Source organism: Gobius niger (genome assembly GCF_951799975.1).
Source record: "Gobius niger genome assembly, chromosome: 22".
Lineage (NCBI taxonomy): Eukaryota > Metazoa > Chordata > Actinopteri > Gobiiformes > Gobiidae > Gobius > Gobius niger.
The window spans coordinates 17870390-17887661 of record NC_136873.1 but is presented as its reverse complement, the minus strand read 5'-3'; the positions used below and the strand labels follow the sequence as shown (position 1 = coordinate 17887661).

The 17272-nt window shown below is 42.4% G+C and overlaps 1 protein-coding gene across 1 annotated transcript in view; it reads left to right on the top strand.

Moving 5' to 3' along the window:
• The window catches only part of ptprc (protein tyrosine phosphatase receptor type C), a gene marked incomplete at its 5' end in the record, with an annotated part of 45860 nt that extends 29866 nt beyond the window's left edge, over positions 1–15994 (top strand). The window contains 15 exons of the mRNA XM_079581141.1: positions 288–378; positions 461–537; positions 644–680; positions 751–848; positions 2869–2994; positions 4606–4763; positions 5071–5206; positions 7549–7698; positions 8255–8345; positions 9372–9502; positions 9716–9850; positions 12058–12174; positions 12443–12603; positions 12822–12957; positions 15629–15994. Of these exons, the coding sequence (XP_079437267.1) occupies positions 288–378; positions 461–537; positions 644–680; positions 751–848; positions 2869–2994; positions 4606–4763; positions 5071–5206; positions 7549–7698; positions 8255–8345; positions 9372–9502; positions 9716–9850; positions 12058–12174; positions 12443–12603; positions 12822–12957; positions 15629–15916 (1932 nt within the window). The 3' untranslated portion in view covers positions 15917–15994. The remainder of the gene's footprint in view (positions 1–287; positions 379–460; positions 538–643; positions 681–750; positions 849–2868; positions 2995–4605; positions 4764–5070; positions 5207–7548; positions 7699–8254; positions 8346–9371; positions 9503–9715; positions 9851–12057; positions 12175–12442; positions 12604–12821; positions 12958–15628) is intronic.
• Between the last annotated feature and the right edge of the window lie 1278 nt (positions 15995–17272).

The window sequence follows — 17272 nt, the reverse complement described above, 5'->3', positions numbered from 1 at the left end:
TTGAGAACCACTGTGTTAGGGCTTGAGGGGCACCTCTTTTGTTTGGAAACACTGGTAAGTAAAACTGCAAATTGTGTCGAGCGATGATTGACACCAGTGGCAACATGTAAAGCGGAAACAGCACAGGGCCCAAAATGGAGCCCTGGGGCACTCCACAAAACAAAGAGGTGACAGAGGAGGACAGATCGCTTCTCATTACAGAAAAAGTCCTATTGGTCCAGTCATTTTCTGGACAATGGGTTGTTTTAGAATCGAGAATGATGGACATTTACCGTTTGTTTCATCAGAGCATCCCAAGAATCTTCTCCAAGTTCACAATGAAGGAGGCTAAGAAAAACAGCAACGCCATCAAGAACCGCTACGTGGACATCCTGCCCTGTGAGCCGGCTCTCATGACCATCAAAACCGCCAAAGCTGATCAGGAAGAGGTCGTTTCATCCTTTGTTTGTTTTGACCACAGATGACTATAACCGCGTGCAGCTGACCACCGGGAACGGAGAGCCGGGCTGCGACTACATCAACGCCAGCTTCATCGATGTACTCCATTCTTTTTATCTTTATCACCCACGACCAAAATGAATCATATGTTCTAGTCAGTTCTGTATGTGCGAATAAAGCATCATTATGTGTGTGTCGGCTACAGGGGTACAAGGAGGCCAAAAAGTACATTGCAGCACAAGGTAAAATAAACATAAATGTACATTATTATTATTATTATTGTTGTATATTAATATAAACGATGTGTCGCAGGGCCAAAGGAAGAGAGCATCACTGATTTCTGGAGAATGGTTTGGGAGCAAAAATCCTCAGTCATCGTCATGGTAACGCGCTGTGAGGAGGGAAGCAGGGTGAGCACAGTCCCTCACAATATTTTTCTGTAGATTTTATGGTGGCGCAGCGGTTAGCGCTTGTGCTTCACAGCTAGAAGGTCCCAGGTTTGACTCCCACCTGGACGGGGCCTTTCTGTGTGGAGTTTGCATGTTTTCCCCGTGTCTGCATAGGTTTCCTCCGGGTACTCTGGTTTCCCCTTCCACTAAAAACATGCACAATAGGCCAGGATGTTTGAGAGTGTAATTGTGGGACAATGGAGGCAAATCAGCCCTACAATACAGAGTGCTTGTTCATTAACATGCGCTGTCCCAACCAAATAAATCAATGAATACACTGCGTTCCAAATTATTATGCAAATTGGATTTTTGTGTCAAAAAGGTAAAAAAAAAAACAATAATAATGAAACTCATGGATGGTATCGTGTCTTGGGGCTCTATGAATCACTGACATTAATCTCAGAGACCTGGGATAATTAGTTGTCGGGTTAAGCCCAGTTAAGGGAAAAACTACTGAAAAAGGGTGTTCCACTTTATTATGCAGATCATCATTTTTAAGCAATATGGCAAAGAAAAAGGGACTTTCTGCTGATGAAAAGCGTGAAATAGTTGAATGCCTTGGTCTAGGTATGAAAACCTTCGATATTTCATGAAAGATTAAGTGTAATCATCGTACTGATAAGAGATTTGTGGATGATTCAGAGCACACTCCGTTTTGTGCCGATAAAGGCACAATATGGACGGTTTCTGCCGGACAAACACATCAGATTAGGAGAACAGCTGCCACAAAGCAGCAGACAGGTATTTGAAGCTGCTGGTGCCTCTGGAGTCCCCCAAACATCAAGGTGTAGGACCCTCCAGAGGCTGCAGTTGTGCATAAACCTTCTATCTGGGCCTCCCCTAAACGGTTAATTGAATGCTGATGAACAGAAACGGCTGCAGTGGCTCAGAAATACATGAGGACTCATTTTCAAACAGTCTTGTTCACTGATGAGGCCGTGTAGCCCTGGATGGTCAAATCAATGGAGTAGTGAATGGTTGGTGAATGACCACAATGTCCCAACAAGGCTGTGACGTCAGTAAGGAGGTGGCGGAGTCATGTTTTGGGCCAGAATCCTGGTGAGAGAGCTGGTCGGCCCCATTAGGCCCTTTTAGGCTCCCTGAAGGTGTGAAAATGACCTTTGAAAAATATGTGGAGTTTTTGACTGACAACTGTCTTCTATGCTACAAAAAGAAGAGCCGTGCTTTCCCAAACAAAATCCTCTTCATGCATGACAACGCACCATGTCATACTGCAAAGAATACCTCTGCATCACTGGCTGCTATGGGCATAAAAGGAGAGAAACTCATGATGTGGACCCCCTCCTCCCCTGACCTCAACCCTGTTGAGAACATTTGGAGCCTCAACAAAAAAAACTTCTATGAGGGTGGGAGGCAGTTTTCATCCAAACGGCAGCTCTGGGAGGTTATTCTGACATCATGCAAACAAATCCAAGCAGAAACTGTCCAAAAACGTACAATTTTAATGGATTTAAGCATTTTAAAGCTGCTATCACACAAGGGCTCCTATGTTAAAATATAACTTGACCTGTTAATATTTTTTTGATTGAAATAGCTTTTGATTTCAGTAAGTATGACCTCCTAATGCTACAAATACAACAAATGACCATTTTCAGTTAACTACAAGCTTTAAAATGTATTGAAACGATGAGTTGCATAATAACTTGGAACAGTGGATTTTGAGGTTTTTACTATATTTATTTTTGAAAAAAATACTGTTATCACTAGGAATTTTTTTTCACCACATTTAAATGATCCTCTACCAGGTAAAGACTTAAAAATTATGCTGACTCTCATTTGAGTTGACAATTTAGAAAATCTTAGAAAAATGTCATTTGCATAATAATTTGGAACGCAGTGTACATAAAATATCACCGTTTCTGTCACAGTGATATTCTGCTAGGATTTTACCCGAGATTTGGCCAAGTTTGATTTGCAAAGTATGTCACAGTGAAGGTTCCGTGTGACGTCTTGTTTTCAGGCTAAGTGTGCGGAGTACTGGCCGAGCATGGAGCGAGGAGCTGAGATCTTTGAGGAGTTTGTGGTGAAGGTTAACTCTGAAGACCACTGCCCCGACTACACCATCCGCCACCTCAGCCTGACCAACGTAAGCCTGCACACTTTCCCACCGTCTCTGCACACACAGGCCAGCAGATATGAAGATCCAATGCTCATTTTATTCTATATTCCAAGGGCTCAAGGCTGTGGGTGAGAGCAGGAACCTACAGTTGATCTTAACAAGGAATAAGACACTATTTCCAGACCTTTAAACTACCCAAGAGGGCAATTTATCTCTACAGAAATAGTAGCAGTCATTTTTGTATGAATGTGCATGCTCTTGTAGAGACACAGACGGCAATGTGTCATACAAGGGGACGTGGCCTAGCCGAGGGGGAAGGAAACCTATTTTGAGAGTCAACATTTTTCACATTTTCTGGCAGATCACATTATCACATACCAAAAAAAAAGCCAAAATTGGGTCCCTACTTGTTTTTTTTTTTTCAAATTGTTCAGTAGAAGTGAAAAAACAACATTCATAGCTAACATTAGCATATGTAGCATGAAGCTAGCATTAGATCCTGGCTAGTATTGTGTTTTTTGAAGGGGGGGTATTACGCAAAATGGACTTTTTCAAGCTTTACATCATGTTATTATGTCGTTCCCTCATTAAAAACATGCCTGAAGTGTTGCCTTGGCACATTCACGTATTTCTGAGTAATCTGTTAAAACTCTGATGGCGGCCATTTTAGGGATAGGTTTGCCTGAGTCCTCCTAGGAACGCCCCCACCTCCTGGAGACGCCTCCGAGCTTTCGTCACCAGCCGAGTAACCAACCACTGCTCCTGAAAAAGAGGATGAAAACAAAACAAAAATGTGCCGGAAAAGCATCAAAGAAAGTGACAAAAAATTTGATGAAAAGTCAAGAAAAACACGACAACAACGCAACGAAAAGGCCACAAAAACGTGACAGGACCATAACAAAAAAATTATTCAAAAAATGTGACAAATAAGTGACAAAAAGCCACAGAAAGTAATGAAGAAACAACTAAACCATGAGAAAAAATGCGGCGACTTGACAAAAAGTTGCAATCACTTTGTAGGTCGAGAAGCTTTTAGATTTGGGTAAAGCAGAACAGGAGAAAATGCGCTCTGTTAAGGCGGGTGTTAAGTGCACATTTACGCTAATTTGGGCCAGGCTGGTCAGAGTCCAGGGCTGTTTTTCAGTCCCAGTCCGACCCTGCCCTCCCCACTTTTTCAGCCATTTTGAGAGAGCAATTTGATACAAGGCAGTTATTCTAATTTACTGCATTTACAGACCAACAGAAGGTTTGCTCATCATTGTAGTGTGATATAGACTGGTGCTATGTGATTGAAAAAAGCAGAATACCCCTGCTTTAAGTATTTATGGGCTGTTGAACCATTATGCTTTTCTCCATTTCTCCTAGACAAATATTTTTTCCACTCTTGTTTTTCCTCAGCTTTGAATATAACCATATGTAATCCCAAAATGTCACCATTTCTCCAGGCAAAATGAAGTTATTCTTGTATTAAAAATAATCCAAATTAAACAATAATCAAAAGTAGTTCAATGACATAATAGTAGTCCAAAACTCTGCATTTTCACGGTCACCATAGTTACCACCAAAGGCTAAGCAGCTGCCCACCACTTCACTGTGCATCTATATAGAAAGCTGTGATGTGATTGTGTGCATGTGCAGAAGAGGGAAAAGAACAGCGAGCGGGAGGTGACCCACATCCAGTTCCTGAGCTGGCCCGACCACGGCGTGCCGGGCGACCCCCACCTGCTGCTCAAGCTGAGACGCCGCGTCAACGCCTTCAAGAACCTGTTCAGCGGACCCATCGTCGTGCACTGCAGGTCTGTGGACCACACGTTACAAACAACACTTCCTCTTTCCCTTCTGGTTTGAATCTGTAACCGCCACTAGGGGGCCTTCTACTTTTTTTTTTTCTACAAACAGTTCTTTCACATCCAACTCTTGGGGAGGGCAACATGATGCGGGCTCATTGCACTTAGATTTGAGATTCATGTGTTAAATCTAATTCAGTACAGTGCGCATTTGAAGCCTCCAGAGGAATGTACATATGAGAGAAAGCTAAAATATGAACTGCTAAAACTACTGCACTTCAGAACATGTTGGTGAGCACCCTTTCTCTCTTTGCAGCGCTGGGGTGGGCCGGACCGGCACCTACATTGGCATCGATGCCATGATGGAGGGTCTGGAGGCCGAGGGAAGAGTGGACATTTATGGATACGTGGTGCAGCTGCGCAGACAGAGGTGCCTCATGGTGCAAGTGGAGGTGATTACAGCCTGAATAAGTTCTGTTAGCGTCTGACGTACAGGAGTATAACAAGCAAACAGCACTGGACTGTGTGTCATCTTTACTCTAATGGAGTTAATACTCATACACTCATACAATTGATAGCTATTGTTTGTTTGCAGGACACACACACACACACACGTTTGTAATTCTATCTCACTGAGAACACTCATAGACATAATGTATTCCCCAGACCCTAACCCTAATCTCAACCCAATTCCAACACTAGCCCTAAAACCACATCTTGACCCTCAAACAGTCCTTCAAATAAGTCCTCACCCTGTTGGTTAAAAACTCAAATTGGTCCTCACAATGTCTTAATTACAAGAACACACACACACAAATACAAACTTTATATTTTATTGGTGCGTTACCACAAGCTTAAAGGAATAGGCTACCTTTTTATACTGAGATATGTTCTTACCTGAGCTTTGACGAGTTCTTTAGGACATGTCTGATCTTCACCCGTGCCTTCAGTCACGTAAACACAGCGCAGACGGCGTTAGCATTTAGCCTCTCCCTCTCTCCACTATAGCTCCAAAACAGGTCAAGATAGAAGCTACCAAGCTCTTCCACGTTTTCCCTATTTAAATATGGTTACGTGAAGTGTTCCACTACAAAGTATAATTACACAAAATTAAACAATGTGGATTTTCTAAGCGGATAAAAAGGGGAACTATATTGTAAGGCGTAATAATACCAGGAGTAATTTGGCATCCGCACAGTAAAGTGAAGATTACTGCGCGGATTTCGAAACTACTCCTGGTATTATTACGGTGTTTGTTGATTCTTTGATTTTGCTCTGGTGACAGTCGGATAGTTCTTCCACATACCAACACTTCACCCAAGCCTTGTTTGGCTTTCTGACCTCGTGCGTCTCCTTTTTTTGATGCGTGAGTAGAGTAACTAGATGCAAGCTGAAAGTCATTTTATACTCACTACTGCCACCTCAGGTCTTACGCGTGACTGCAGTTCTATATTAAGCTCGTGCGTGACGGTAATTCAGACCCGAAGTGACACCTTTTGTAGTGACGGTGCAGGATTTTAGAGGCAGTCAAGCCGACATCAGCAGAACGCTTTATCCCTGACTGGTTTACGTGCACAAATCCATCTTCTTCTACTGGAGTGAAGGGTTGGGCTCCTCTTCCTCGCTCCTCAGCTCTTACTCAAGTAACAAGGGACGGGCGAATCGATATCAAAGTATCGATATATCGATACCAAACGGCTACTTTTTAAGTATCGATATTGGGCAAAAAGTATCGATACTAATTTGCGTATGTTAAAAGAAGGCGGGGCAGCAATTATCAACCCAAACGGATGATTTATTCCTTTGTTCTGAGCCAAAACAGTCACAACAGCAAAGGATTGAACTGAGCCAGGCATATCATTCTGGTTTAGGTTCTGTTTGTCATTTAAGTATTAATTTAAAATGTTGTTTATGTATTTAATTTCACATTAGTACTGTTTGATTAACCAGTTAAAGTAATATAATTTTAATTGACCAGTTAATTATATAAAATAACCAGTTTTAGAAATGTAAATTGATTGAAATACATTCACCCAGTATCGGCATCGGTATCGGTATCGACAAAAATGACCCCAAAAGTATCGGTATCGTATCGATTCCAAAAAATTTGGTATCGCCCATCGCTACAAGTAACGTTACATTGAAATTATTTTACTAGTAGAAGTAAAAATGAAAGTAAAATGTAGTGGCCCAAATATTTACTCAAGAGTAAAAAAGTACTTGCAGAATCTGTTGAAACTTGAGTTAATTGTTTGAGCGTAAAAGTCTGATTTATGAAAACATGAAATAATGTGAATATTGTGCCATAAACAATAATAATAAAAAAGGAAACCATTAAGTAAACAAAACATTAAGTACATATTTTTTACTCGTCAGAATGATTTTTTTTACTCAAGTTTTTTAATATTACTCAAGTACAAGTCAAAAGTACTGTATGATAAAACTACTTGCAAGAGTACAGTTAAAGATCAAGGTAAAAAAGTGAGTTAAGTACATGTACTTGAGTTACTGTAACTAAGTACTAGATACAGATACCACACACACTGCCTGGTTATACAGCCATAGCAGGACCTATCAGTCGTGTGGGTGTCGACAGGCGTCACATGACCTGGGTCAAAATGGCTGCAGACTGATAGTATATAATGTTTTCATATTTTTCCAAATCTATTAAAATGATCTTGAAATAAAAAATGATTTAAAGAGGGCTGTAAACTTTCTGAAAGGACTACATCAAAATGAGAGACGTGCAGGATGATGTGAGTGCGCTGAAGTGCATGTGTGCGTGTGCTTCCAGGCCCAGTACATCCTCATCTATCAGGCCCTGCTGGAGCATAACCAGTTTGGAGAGACCGAGATCAGCCTGAGTGAGCTGCACTCATCACTGAGCGCCCTGAAGGAGCAGAGCACAGAGGAGGAGAGCACCCTCATGCACGAGGAGTTCCAGGTACTCACACCCACCCCTGGGATTCACGTCCCTCTCTCACTAAGTTCACTTCACTTAACTCATTAAACATTTGACACATTTTAACCTCTTAACCCCCGCCTTAACCCAATGCATTTTCTCCAGTTCAGCTTTGCCCAAATCCATAAGCTAGTGTAAAGCTTCATTTGAAAGCTAAGACCTACAAAACGGATAATGGATCTTTTTCCTCGCGTTGTCGTTTTCATTGCTTTTTTTTATTGTTTTTTGCCACTTTTTCATCACTTTTTGTCACTTTTTTGTGGCTCTTTTGTTGCATTTTCATCCTTGTTTTCGTCTCATTTTTGTTGCTATTATGACACTTTTTTCAAGAAGCTTTTAGATTTGGATGAAGCAAATCTGGAGTAAATGTGCTTGGTTCAGGTGAGGGTTTAAAAAGGGACAGCTGGACCACACAGTGCTGGCTCTCAATGTGTCCTTTTGGTCGTGCACCAGTTTATATTAACCCGGCGACTCCTCAGACACTACACTACTTGGCTGGTTTTATTGTGTATTCAAACCTAAATGTGTGTTTTTCCAGAGAATGCCTGTGTATAAGAACTGGAGAACGTACAACGCTGGGATCACCGAGGAGAACAAGCAGAAGAACCGCTCCTCCACCGTCATCCCATGTCAGTTTACTGTCTTTTATTAATTCATTCAGGTTTTTACTTTTGCTAATTTATTTGACCTTTTTGAAAGAGTCATTTCATTTTCTTGGGGTCTTGTTATCCTTTTGTTTGGTTTGGATACAGCCTTTCTTTTTGAAAGCACAAAAACATGAGGCTCCTGCATATGTTTAGAATGTGCTCTGTGGATAGAATAATATAGGTCCATATTGGCGTGAGGCGCATCATTTTAAAGACTGGCTCCAAAGATCTTTAATCAAACTCTAGATAGGACATGGCCATAGTAATACGTTTGAACAAGTGGAAATATTGGCAGCCATCTTGTGCCTGGCTCTCCACTGTAAAATGGACAAAACACAACCAAAAAAAATAAATGAAAAATGACCAATATTTATTGAACATGAGACAGTGATACAGTGAATGTTAACCACTGAACCCTGGGATTGAATGAAGCAAACAAAGCTAATACGACTGAACGACATTTCAAAGAAATGATCTGATCCAGACTGAGATACGACACTTAGAAGGAATAAACCAACTTCAAACAGTGAGTGTGTCTCACATTCTGCCGTTGGATCAATGAAAATGTTGCTCCTTGTTAAACATTGCTGGCATAGGGGTTAGCTTCACCGGCCGGTCACAAGATGGCCGCCACGTTTGCTCATCAACGAGCGTCACGTCCGATCTAGAGTTTTATTAAATGCCTTTGACCTGCTCCTTGAGGCTGAAAGTCTCTTTTGGGAAATGTGTCCTCTGAATCTGAGCCACCCCTCACTGTCACTGGGACGACCACAGAGTGTGGACCCAACTCTTGAGCGAGATCAGGGATTAACACATGGAAAACATCTGTTGTAGAAACATTGATAACCACTCAACCACTGTCCCGTGTTGATTACAAATATGCATTATTAGATGTTAGATATTTTTTCCGTTGACACGTTGTCTCTTAGTCGCCACTTTTCTGTAAATCTTTGCTTTATTTTTGAGAAAGAAGTATTGATTTGAAGTTGTGTTCTGCTTGTGCCTCAGATGACTATAACCGTGTGCTGGTGCGGTTGGACGACGATCCCAGTCAGGACAGTGAGGATGATGAGGAGGAGGAGGAGTCTTCTGATGAGGAAGAGGAATCGAGCAAGTACATCAACGCTTCACACATCGGCGTGAGTATGGGCTCCGATGATGTAAATGTCCCCTCTCTAACCCAGCAAACAGAGCTGAGAGCCTTAAGGTCTGAGGTGTGTCCGTGACCTTTATTTTAGATACTGACACCTGGTTTGGCTGCGCAAATGAGGATCTGTTAAATAAAAACATAAAGCATTTGACCTTTGAACTAGATGTCATCTGATGAAATGTTTCCTGTTGTGTGTGCGCAGGGTTACTGGGGCCCTCGCTGCTTCATCACGGCTCAGACCCCTCTCACAGACACAGCTGCAGACTTCTGGCTCATGGTGCACCAGAAGAAAGTGTCCCACATCGTCATGTTCCCTGACAGCAAACTGGACGACCCGGTAACTCTGCTCTGTTCTTCTTTCTCTCTTCAGTCAGAGCGGCTCAGGGCGGCTCACAGCTTTATATCACAGATGCTTCCTGGTCCTTACTTTGGTGATGGGCAGTGGTTAGCGTTCATGCTTCACAGTCAGAAGGTCCCGGGTTCGATTCCCACCTGGACGGGGCCTTTCTGTGTAGAGTTTGCATGTTCTCTGGGTGCTCTAGTTTCCCCTACCACTAAAAACATGTACAATAGGCCAGGATGAATGAGTGTGTTTGAGAGTGGCTTGTTCATGAGCATACACTGTCCCTGCCTGGTCCTGGAGAACCTTCGACAGCAAACGGGCTAAATTTGCTCACATTGAAAGATGTAAAAAGATGGTGCCAGGTCTGCAGTTAAACAGCGGAATTGGGTGGCTTTTTAAGACTTGCCGTGGAGATTGCAGTTTTCAATGTAAAATGGGCTATTTATACCGTAAATTCTCTAATACTGGCCTGTATTGCATTAGCGGCCGGGTCTCTATCAGAGGCCGGGTTCGCGGCTGGCGGAGGCAAATTAAAGCCGGTCTCTAAAACAGGCCGGGGCTTTTATTAGAAACTATAGCGGTAGAAATAATCCCCATGTTAGGAATTTGTCTCATGCTCGTGTAAATGAAAACTCATGTGCAGGAAGTAAACAAACGAGAACCCGGGCCGATGGGGGCGCTGGAGGAGCTGATCCGAGCGTAACTTTGACACAGATTTAGCCACTTTTCAAACCTCCTGTGACTATTTGTGGAAACAGGGAAAGCAACAAATGTTGTGTGATCCTCCAGGGTTTTAATAAAGTCACCATCGCGTCTTCAAAGCACGTCCAGCTGCTCCGTGTGCAGGTCAGTCCCACGCCTCAAAATAACTCCTCCCATCAGCGTGAGCGTCTCGTCTTCTCTCGGGTCAGTCTCATGATCGATCACAAACACAAACGCTCCGTCTAAACTCGCCTTTTACACAAGAAAACAACAAAAAATCCGGTCCGCGGTAAAAACGAAACAGAAACCTGCAGTGACATTGATGTCAAAGCTCCGCTAACAGCAACGAAACACTTCCTGTTGTCCCGACAAAATAAAAGGCGTCAATGTTCCAGCCGCTGGGAGAGGATTTGAAATGTTAATTAATAAATGAACCTAATATTTTAGGTGCAAATGGACACAAATCTTGTTTTTCTTTATTTTCCTGGTCGTCGGTTTTGCTCAAATAGAAATAAAGGCCTAGATGCCCTTGAGTAATTAAAGGCCCCGGCCTATATTAGAGCATTTACGGTACATTATTTCTTGATCAAAATCACTATTTTGAATGACAACATCTCAAATCCAAGGCTCGCAGAGCTGCTTTTTCAATAAGAAGGAGATGGTTGTGGGCGGGTTTGGCTGCCGAGACCTGGCAACCCTGTATGTCCTTCGTCTGAGCAGCAGTATGGCAGGTGACAAAGTCAGCTCTGCCCAATGGAGCTCCCCGTCACAGAACCACATTACAGAGAATGATGGCCTGATCATTCAAACAGTATCAGGTTGTTTGTTCAAAGGAAGTCATTGTTCCAACAGAATGAAGCCGCTCTCAAGCCTTTTAAAACCTTGAAGTGTCACGTCACTCGCCCTTCACTAGTGAAATCCATCCATCTATTCATCTTCTTCCAATTGTCCGTTTCCGGGCCGTGGGGGCAGCTGTTGGAGCTGCCCAAATCACATTGCACCAGCCCCTATGGCTCCTCCTGCAGGTGGTGGGTCCACAGAAGGACGGCCTCACAATTTAACGGACCTGTTGGTCTCTCATAAGGAGCTTCTGAACCGCTCTTTGTCGAACCCGTCACTTCGGACCTGTTTGCCATGGGAGACCCTACCAGGGGCACAAAGCCCCGACAACAGAGCTCCTAAGATCATTCGGGCACTCAAACCCCTCCATTACGTTAAGGTGGCGGTTCCAGGAGGGGACTAGTGAAATCATCACCATAAAATAATATAAACTAATATTGTACACAATATTGGGTCACTCCATCCTGTTTGAAAACAGGCAGCCAAACATATTAAAGATACAATGCCTTCACTGTAATATCCAAGCTTTCACATAAAAAATATAAATGTCCAATTATTTCACGGAATCAACTGATTTCAAGCCTTAATCTAATTAGCCTTTATTTATTTTTTAGCTAACAAGAAAATGAGCATGTCTCCTTATGTGTGTTTGCTATTAGGACTCTACGTATTGGTCCAAAGAGAAGACAAACTTTGGAGACGTCGAGGTGGAGGTGACGTCCACGGAGATGACTCCAGTCTTCATCAGCCGTGTGATGAGCATCCGCCATGTCAAGGTTAGCAACACAACTGTCTGACTCGCTGACTGTCCGTGGCCTGCTTCTATGTGTGGATGATACAAATACTGCAATGTAGATAGTGCTTTTCCACGTCTATCAAAGTGTTATGGTCTGGTGTGAGCTTTTATGGTCCACTCTTTCATCTTGACTGGTATATTGGTAGTTATGGTTCGGATGCTCTTCTGTTGGTCAGTCATTCTGAGCTAGCGGCGAAACGGGTTTTGCTCTGTTTCATAACTCGGTTTAACTGATGTGTGTGGTACAGAGGAAAGACAGCCGGTCGCTCAGACATTACCAGTTCCTGAAGTGGGGGGATGGAGAGGTACCGGAGAAAGCTCAGGAGCTTTTGGACATGCTGAGGGACATCCGGAGCAAGTGTGGCAGCAGCAAAGCACTGAGAGCGTCTCCTGCTCTGGTCCACTGCAAGTAAGACACAACTCCTTTGGAATCCCATTTAAAAGATCCTTCTTTCACAGCAGCCAGGTGTTTCTTCACCCATGCCCTGCACTAAATGGACTATTTCATGTGCTGAAATAAAACAATCAACACTTTTGATCATTTGAAGGTTCAATATAATCCAGAATGTATGGTGCATGATTACTGCTACCTACTGCTGCTCAAGTACAGACTTTGTTTCTTTTCAGTGACGGCTCCAGTCGCTCCGGCCTGCTGGTGGCGCTGTGGAACTTGCTGGACAGCGCGGAGACAGAGAAGCTGGTGGATGTTTTTCAAGTGGTTAAATCACTGCGCAAAGAGAGATCGTCCATGATTAGCAGCATGGTGAGGACCACGTGTGCACGCTTGAGTCGTGTCATTCAAAGGGACGCTCGCATTCATGAAAGAGTGTTGAGTGGGGAACCTACTGATCAACCCAACGTTAGCATGGATTTGGACCATTTCCAAGGCCGTGGGAACCCAGGGTGCTGAGGGCGATGCAGCACCCCCTGGTGGATAGTTTGTGAACTGCAGGCAATAATAACCCCTTAACTCCCACCTGAACCGAGCACATTTTCTCCAGTTTGGCTTTACCCCAGTCCAAAAGCTTCTGGAAAAAAGGTGTGAAAAATAGCAACAAAACAGAGACAAAAAAGTGACAAAAAATTGACCAAAAAATGACAAAAATGTGACAAAATGTTACAAAAAAAAATACAAAAATATAATAAAAATGTGACAAAAAAATTACAAAATTTTGACAAAAAAAGACAAAAATTTACAAAAATGTGACAAAAATGTGACAAAAAATGATACAAATTTGATTAAAAAATTGACGAAAAAATGACAAAATGTGACAAAAATGTGACAAAAAAATGACAAAAATATGACAAAAAAATGACAAAAATGTGACAAATTGTGACAAAAAAGTGAGGAAAAAATAGGCAAAAAAGTGACGAAAAATGTATGAAAAAGTGGCAAAAATGTGACAAAATGTTACAAAAAAAATACAAAAATATGATGAAAATTTGACCAAAAAATTACAAAACATTGACAAAAAATGACAAAAAAAGACAAAAAAAATGACAAAAATGTGACAAAAAATGACAAAAAAGTGACAAAAATGAGTTGAATACCCAACAAAAAAAATGATGGGAAAAAAATCTGATGACGTGAGGAAAAAGATCCTCTCGGTTCAGGTGGGAGTTAAGAGGTTAATAAATAGGAGAAGCACAGAAAAAGCGTTTTTCTGGTTCATTTTTTTCCTCAGCACCCCCTAACTAAAATGTCTTCCCACGGCTCTGACCATTTCAATGGCTGGAAAGTTTATGACTTATTTCCTCATCGCCTGTTACAACCAGGACTATGAGGTAGCAACAAAACAAGACAGAAACTGAAAGAGATGCTGTCAAAAGTATCAGTCTACCAGTCCTTGTTCATAGACCCTTGAAGGCGACTGATGGAAGGTCGGACGCATAGATACAATACAAGGGTCTCATCGCAGAATATTTACACAGGGAGGAGAAATCGCTCTCCACCGGCTTCTTAATCACTTCAAAAAGTTAGTTAGTTTAAATGTCTCATTTTGAGCATAATAATCCACATTTGAGTTGTTTTGTTTGTCCTTTCCGTAGTCCCTCTCGGGGTAATACAAGTGTTAAAGGGATGATTGGGGGGTTTCATCTCCCGCTGGTGTCTCTGGCCAGAAAACCACAACTGCCACCGGACTGGAGCCACCAAAGCTAACTGCGGGCTAGCACCACTTAAACAGTATTTACAGCCAAATTTGAGTGAAAGAAATGATCTACATTGTGTAGTGGATGTACAATATCCCTCTGCCCCTTTGTCTTTTCTGTCAGCGTAGTATTTACTCTCACGGACAATTAATAAGTTCAAAAACGAAACTTGCTGTGACACCTGCAGTTGCGCCTATGACCTCTGGGGCAATAGTTGCTTAGTACTGCTTTAAGATTGAGTTGAGCATTTGACCTCGATTTTTTCACTTGTTCCGAAATGTTTCTCCGACTCGTTTCAAATGCTGTCTTTATTTCACGTCATTATCCCGTTGGCATTTTATGTTCGTATTTCAAGCAAGATTACCTTAAAACTAGCCTATAATCAAACAAGTAAAGTAAAGTTGGCCTGGAAAAAGTTTTCATCTTTCTTATCACTTTTTTGTTGTTTTTGAATGACCTTTGTTAACTCGTCTTAAGGGGAGACACTCAATTTTTTCAGTTTTCAGGTTTTGGGCCAAATTGGTCTCTGAACATACAAGCTTTCACCTGGAAACAGAAAATATGCCTAATCTTCACAAAAACATGTTTAAATATTGCGCTGATTCAATGTTCCCCCATAGACTTATATGGGAGAATGCAATTTCAAGGGCCTTTTTCTCAAAACACATTTTTCTGTTATTGTGGCGACACTATGTCCACGTCAGTCGGACCTAAAGACTTCACATTTTCCAGCCTTGGACTGAACAATATTTGGAAGATTTTTTCAGAGGGATTTTTTATTATCTAATCCCTTAAGCCCCATTTATTGAGTTTTGAATGTCAAAAAATAAGGCGAAAATTACATTTTTACAAATTTTTCCACTAAAAACAGCTTATTTTAAAACTAAACAAGAAATCCAAAATCCCCTGTGAAAAAGTCTTGGTAGCTCATTCATCAATAAACTGAAACCATAAATGTGAATGTAGCTCTATCCATTATTCAGATTTCATCGCCGAAAAGATGTGAAATTTGGGGCATTTTTAGGCATAAAACACCTTGTTCTTATATGAAAAGATAAAATGACAGAAAACTTGCCATGTATTTTTTTCTCACATTTATGCCAGTAATCTACAGCAAAAGTTTCAAATTGATATCTGTAAATATAAATTTTTTCCCTATTCACCTGCAGTGTTTCGCCTGAAAGCCCTAGATCTGTATTCCTAAAGGATTGTAGTTTGATTGGTTGCTACAGGTGACATGACACAGACATTTATATATACATATCTTTTCTTCTCTCTTGCAGGAGGAGTATCATTTCCTGTACAACGCCCTGGAGGCTTGTTTCCCCGTGCAGAACGGAGAAGTGAAGGCGCCGCACGTCTCCGCTGCCAGCACCGTGGAGATCGTCGACGAAACCACATCGACGGACCAAACGCCAGCCAAGACGACTGAGGCGAACGGCCCAGAGCAGGAGAGCGGCACTACTGGCACCGACCAGCAGGGGGAGGGGAACAAGCAAGAGCCAACAGCGGCGGGCTCAGACAACACCCCTGCACTGGACACTAGTCCCACAGTCACAGTACAAGTTTAAAGACGAAAGGGGCCTCGTTTGGTCATGTTGCAAAGAAAGTCGGTCTGGTATCACTCTGCAGAGGGTTGATGTTTAGGGGATGAAGTGGGGCTTTAAAGTGCCGCATATCAGAATGTCTTTAGAATTAATAGTTTGTTTCAACGCCAGAAGACACCTAAAAATGGTCCTGGGTAAGGCTGTGCACTGTTTCTGTTTTTCCCCCAATTCTTTTTACACAATGTTTCCTTAGTTTTGCCACAATTTCTCATTTTTTCCCCAAATTATTCCCCATTTTTCTCACATTTCTAAACATTGGAGATAAATTGTAAATCTTCCACACATTATTGTTCAGTTTTTTTGGTTCTAGATGACGAATATTTCAGTATAGGTATCAGAAAAATGCATTCGACTGTATCAGCACCAGACCGACTTTCTCTGTTGAATACAAGGAGAACTTTGATGGTTTTAACCGAGCTAATACTGTTCACGAATGTATGAAATAGAGAATTTATGCTTTCTTTTGAATAAATGTTTTATTATTGTATAGAGAGTATGAGGCATTTGAGTTCAGAGCATTTTGAAATGGAGCTAGTGAAAGATAGAAAAAGAGCTTAATTTATATTGTTGTATCTTGATGCTGTTGTCAAACTTCATGGAAAGGTTTGTCATGGTTAACAGAAACATAGGCCTACATACATGAAATGAAATTACTTTTTAGACTTATATTTGATGCATTTTTTTATGAAGTACTTGGTGGTAAGCTACTTTGGCAGCCAAAATTGCCCTGGGGCAGACATGCATAAGGGTCCCCACCATCCACCAGCAGTCACTCACACACCACATTCACACGACTGGAGTGGTGTCTTGCCAGATTGGCCTTGTTTTTCTTTATAAATTGTTACTTTCTTATTTAAAACAATTATGAATAAAATGTCAATACAACTCACATGACTTTTACTTCTTCACCTGTGCCACCTCTCACCTGTGCCACCCCTCACCTGTGCGACCCCTCACCTAGGCCACCCCTCACCTGTGCGACCCCTCACCTGGGCCACCCCTCACCTGTGCCACCCCTCACCTGTGCAACCCCTCACCTGTGCCACCCCTCACCTGGGCCACCCCTCACCTGTGCGACCCCTCACCTGGGCCACCCCTCACCTGTGCGACCCCTCACCTGTGCAACCCCTCACCTGTGCCAAACCTCACCTGTGCCACCCCTCACCTGTGCCACCCCTCACCTGTGCCACCCCTCACCTGTGCCACCCCTCACCTGTGCCACCCCTCACCTGTGCAACCCCTCACCTGGGCCACCCCTCACCTGTGCCACACCTCACCTGGGCCACCCCTCACCTGGGCCACCCCTCACCTGTGCCACCC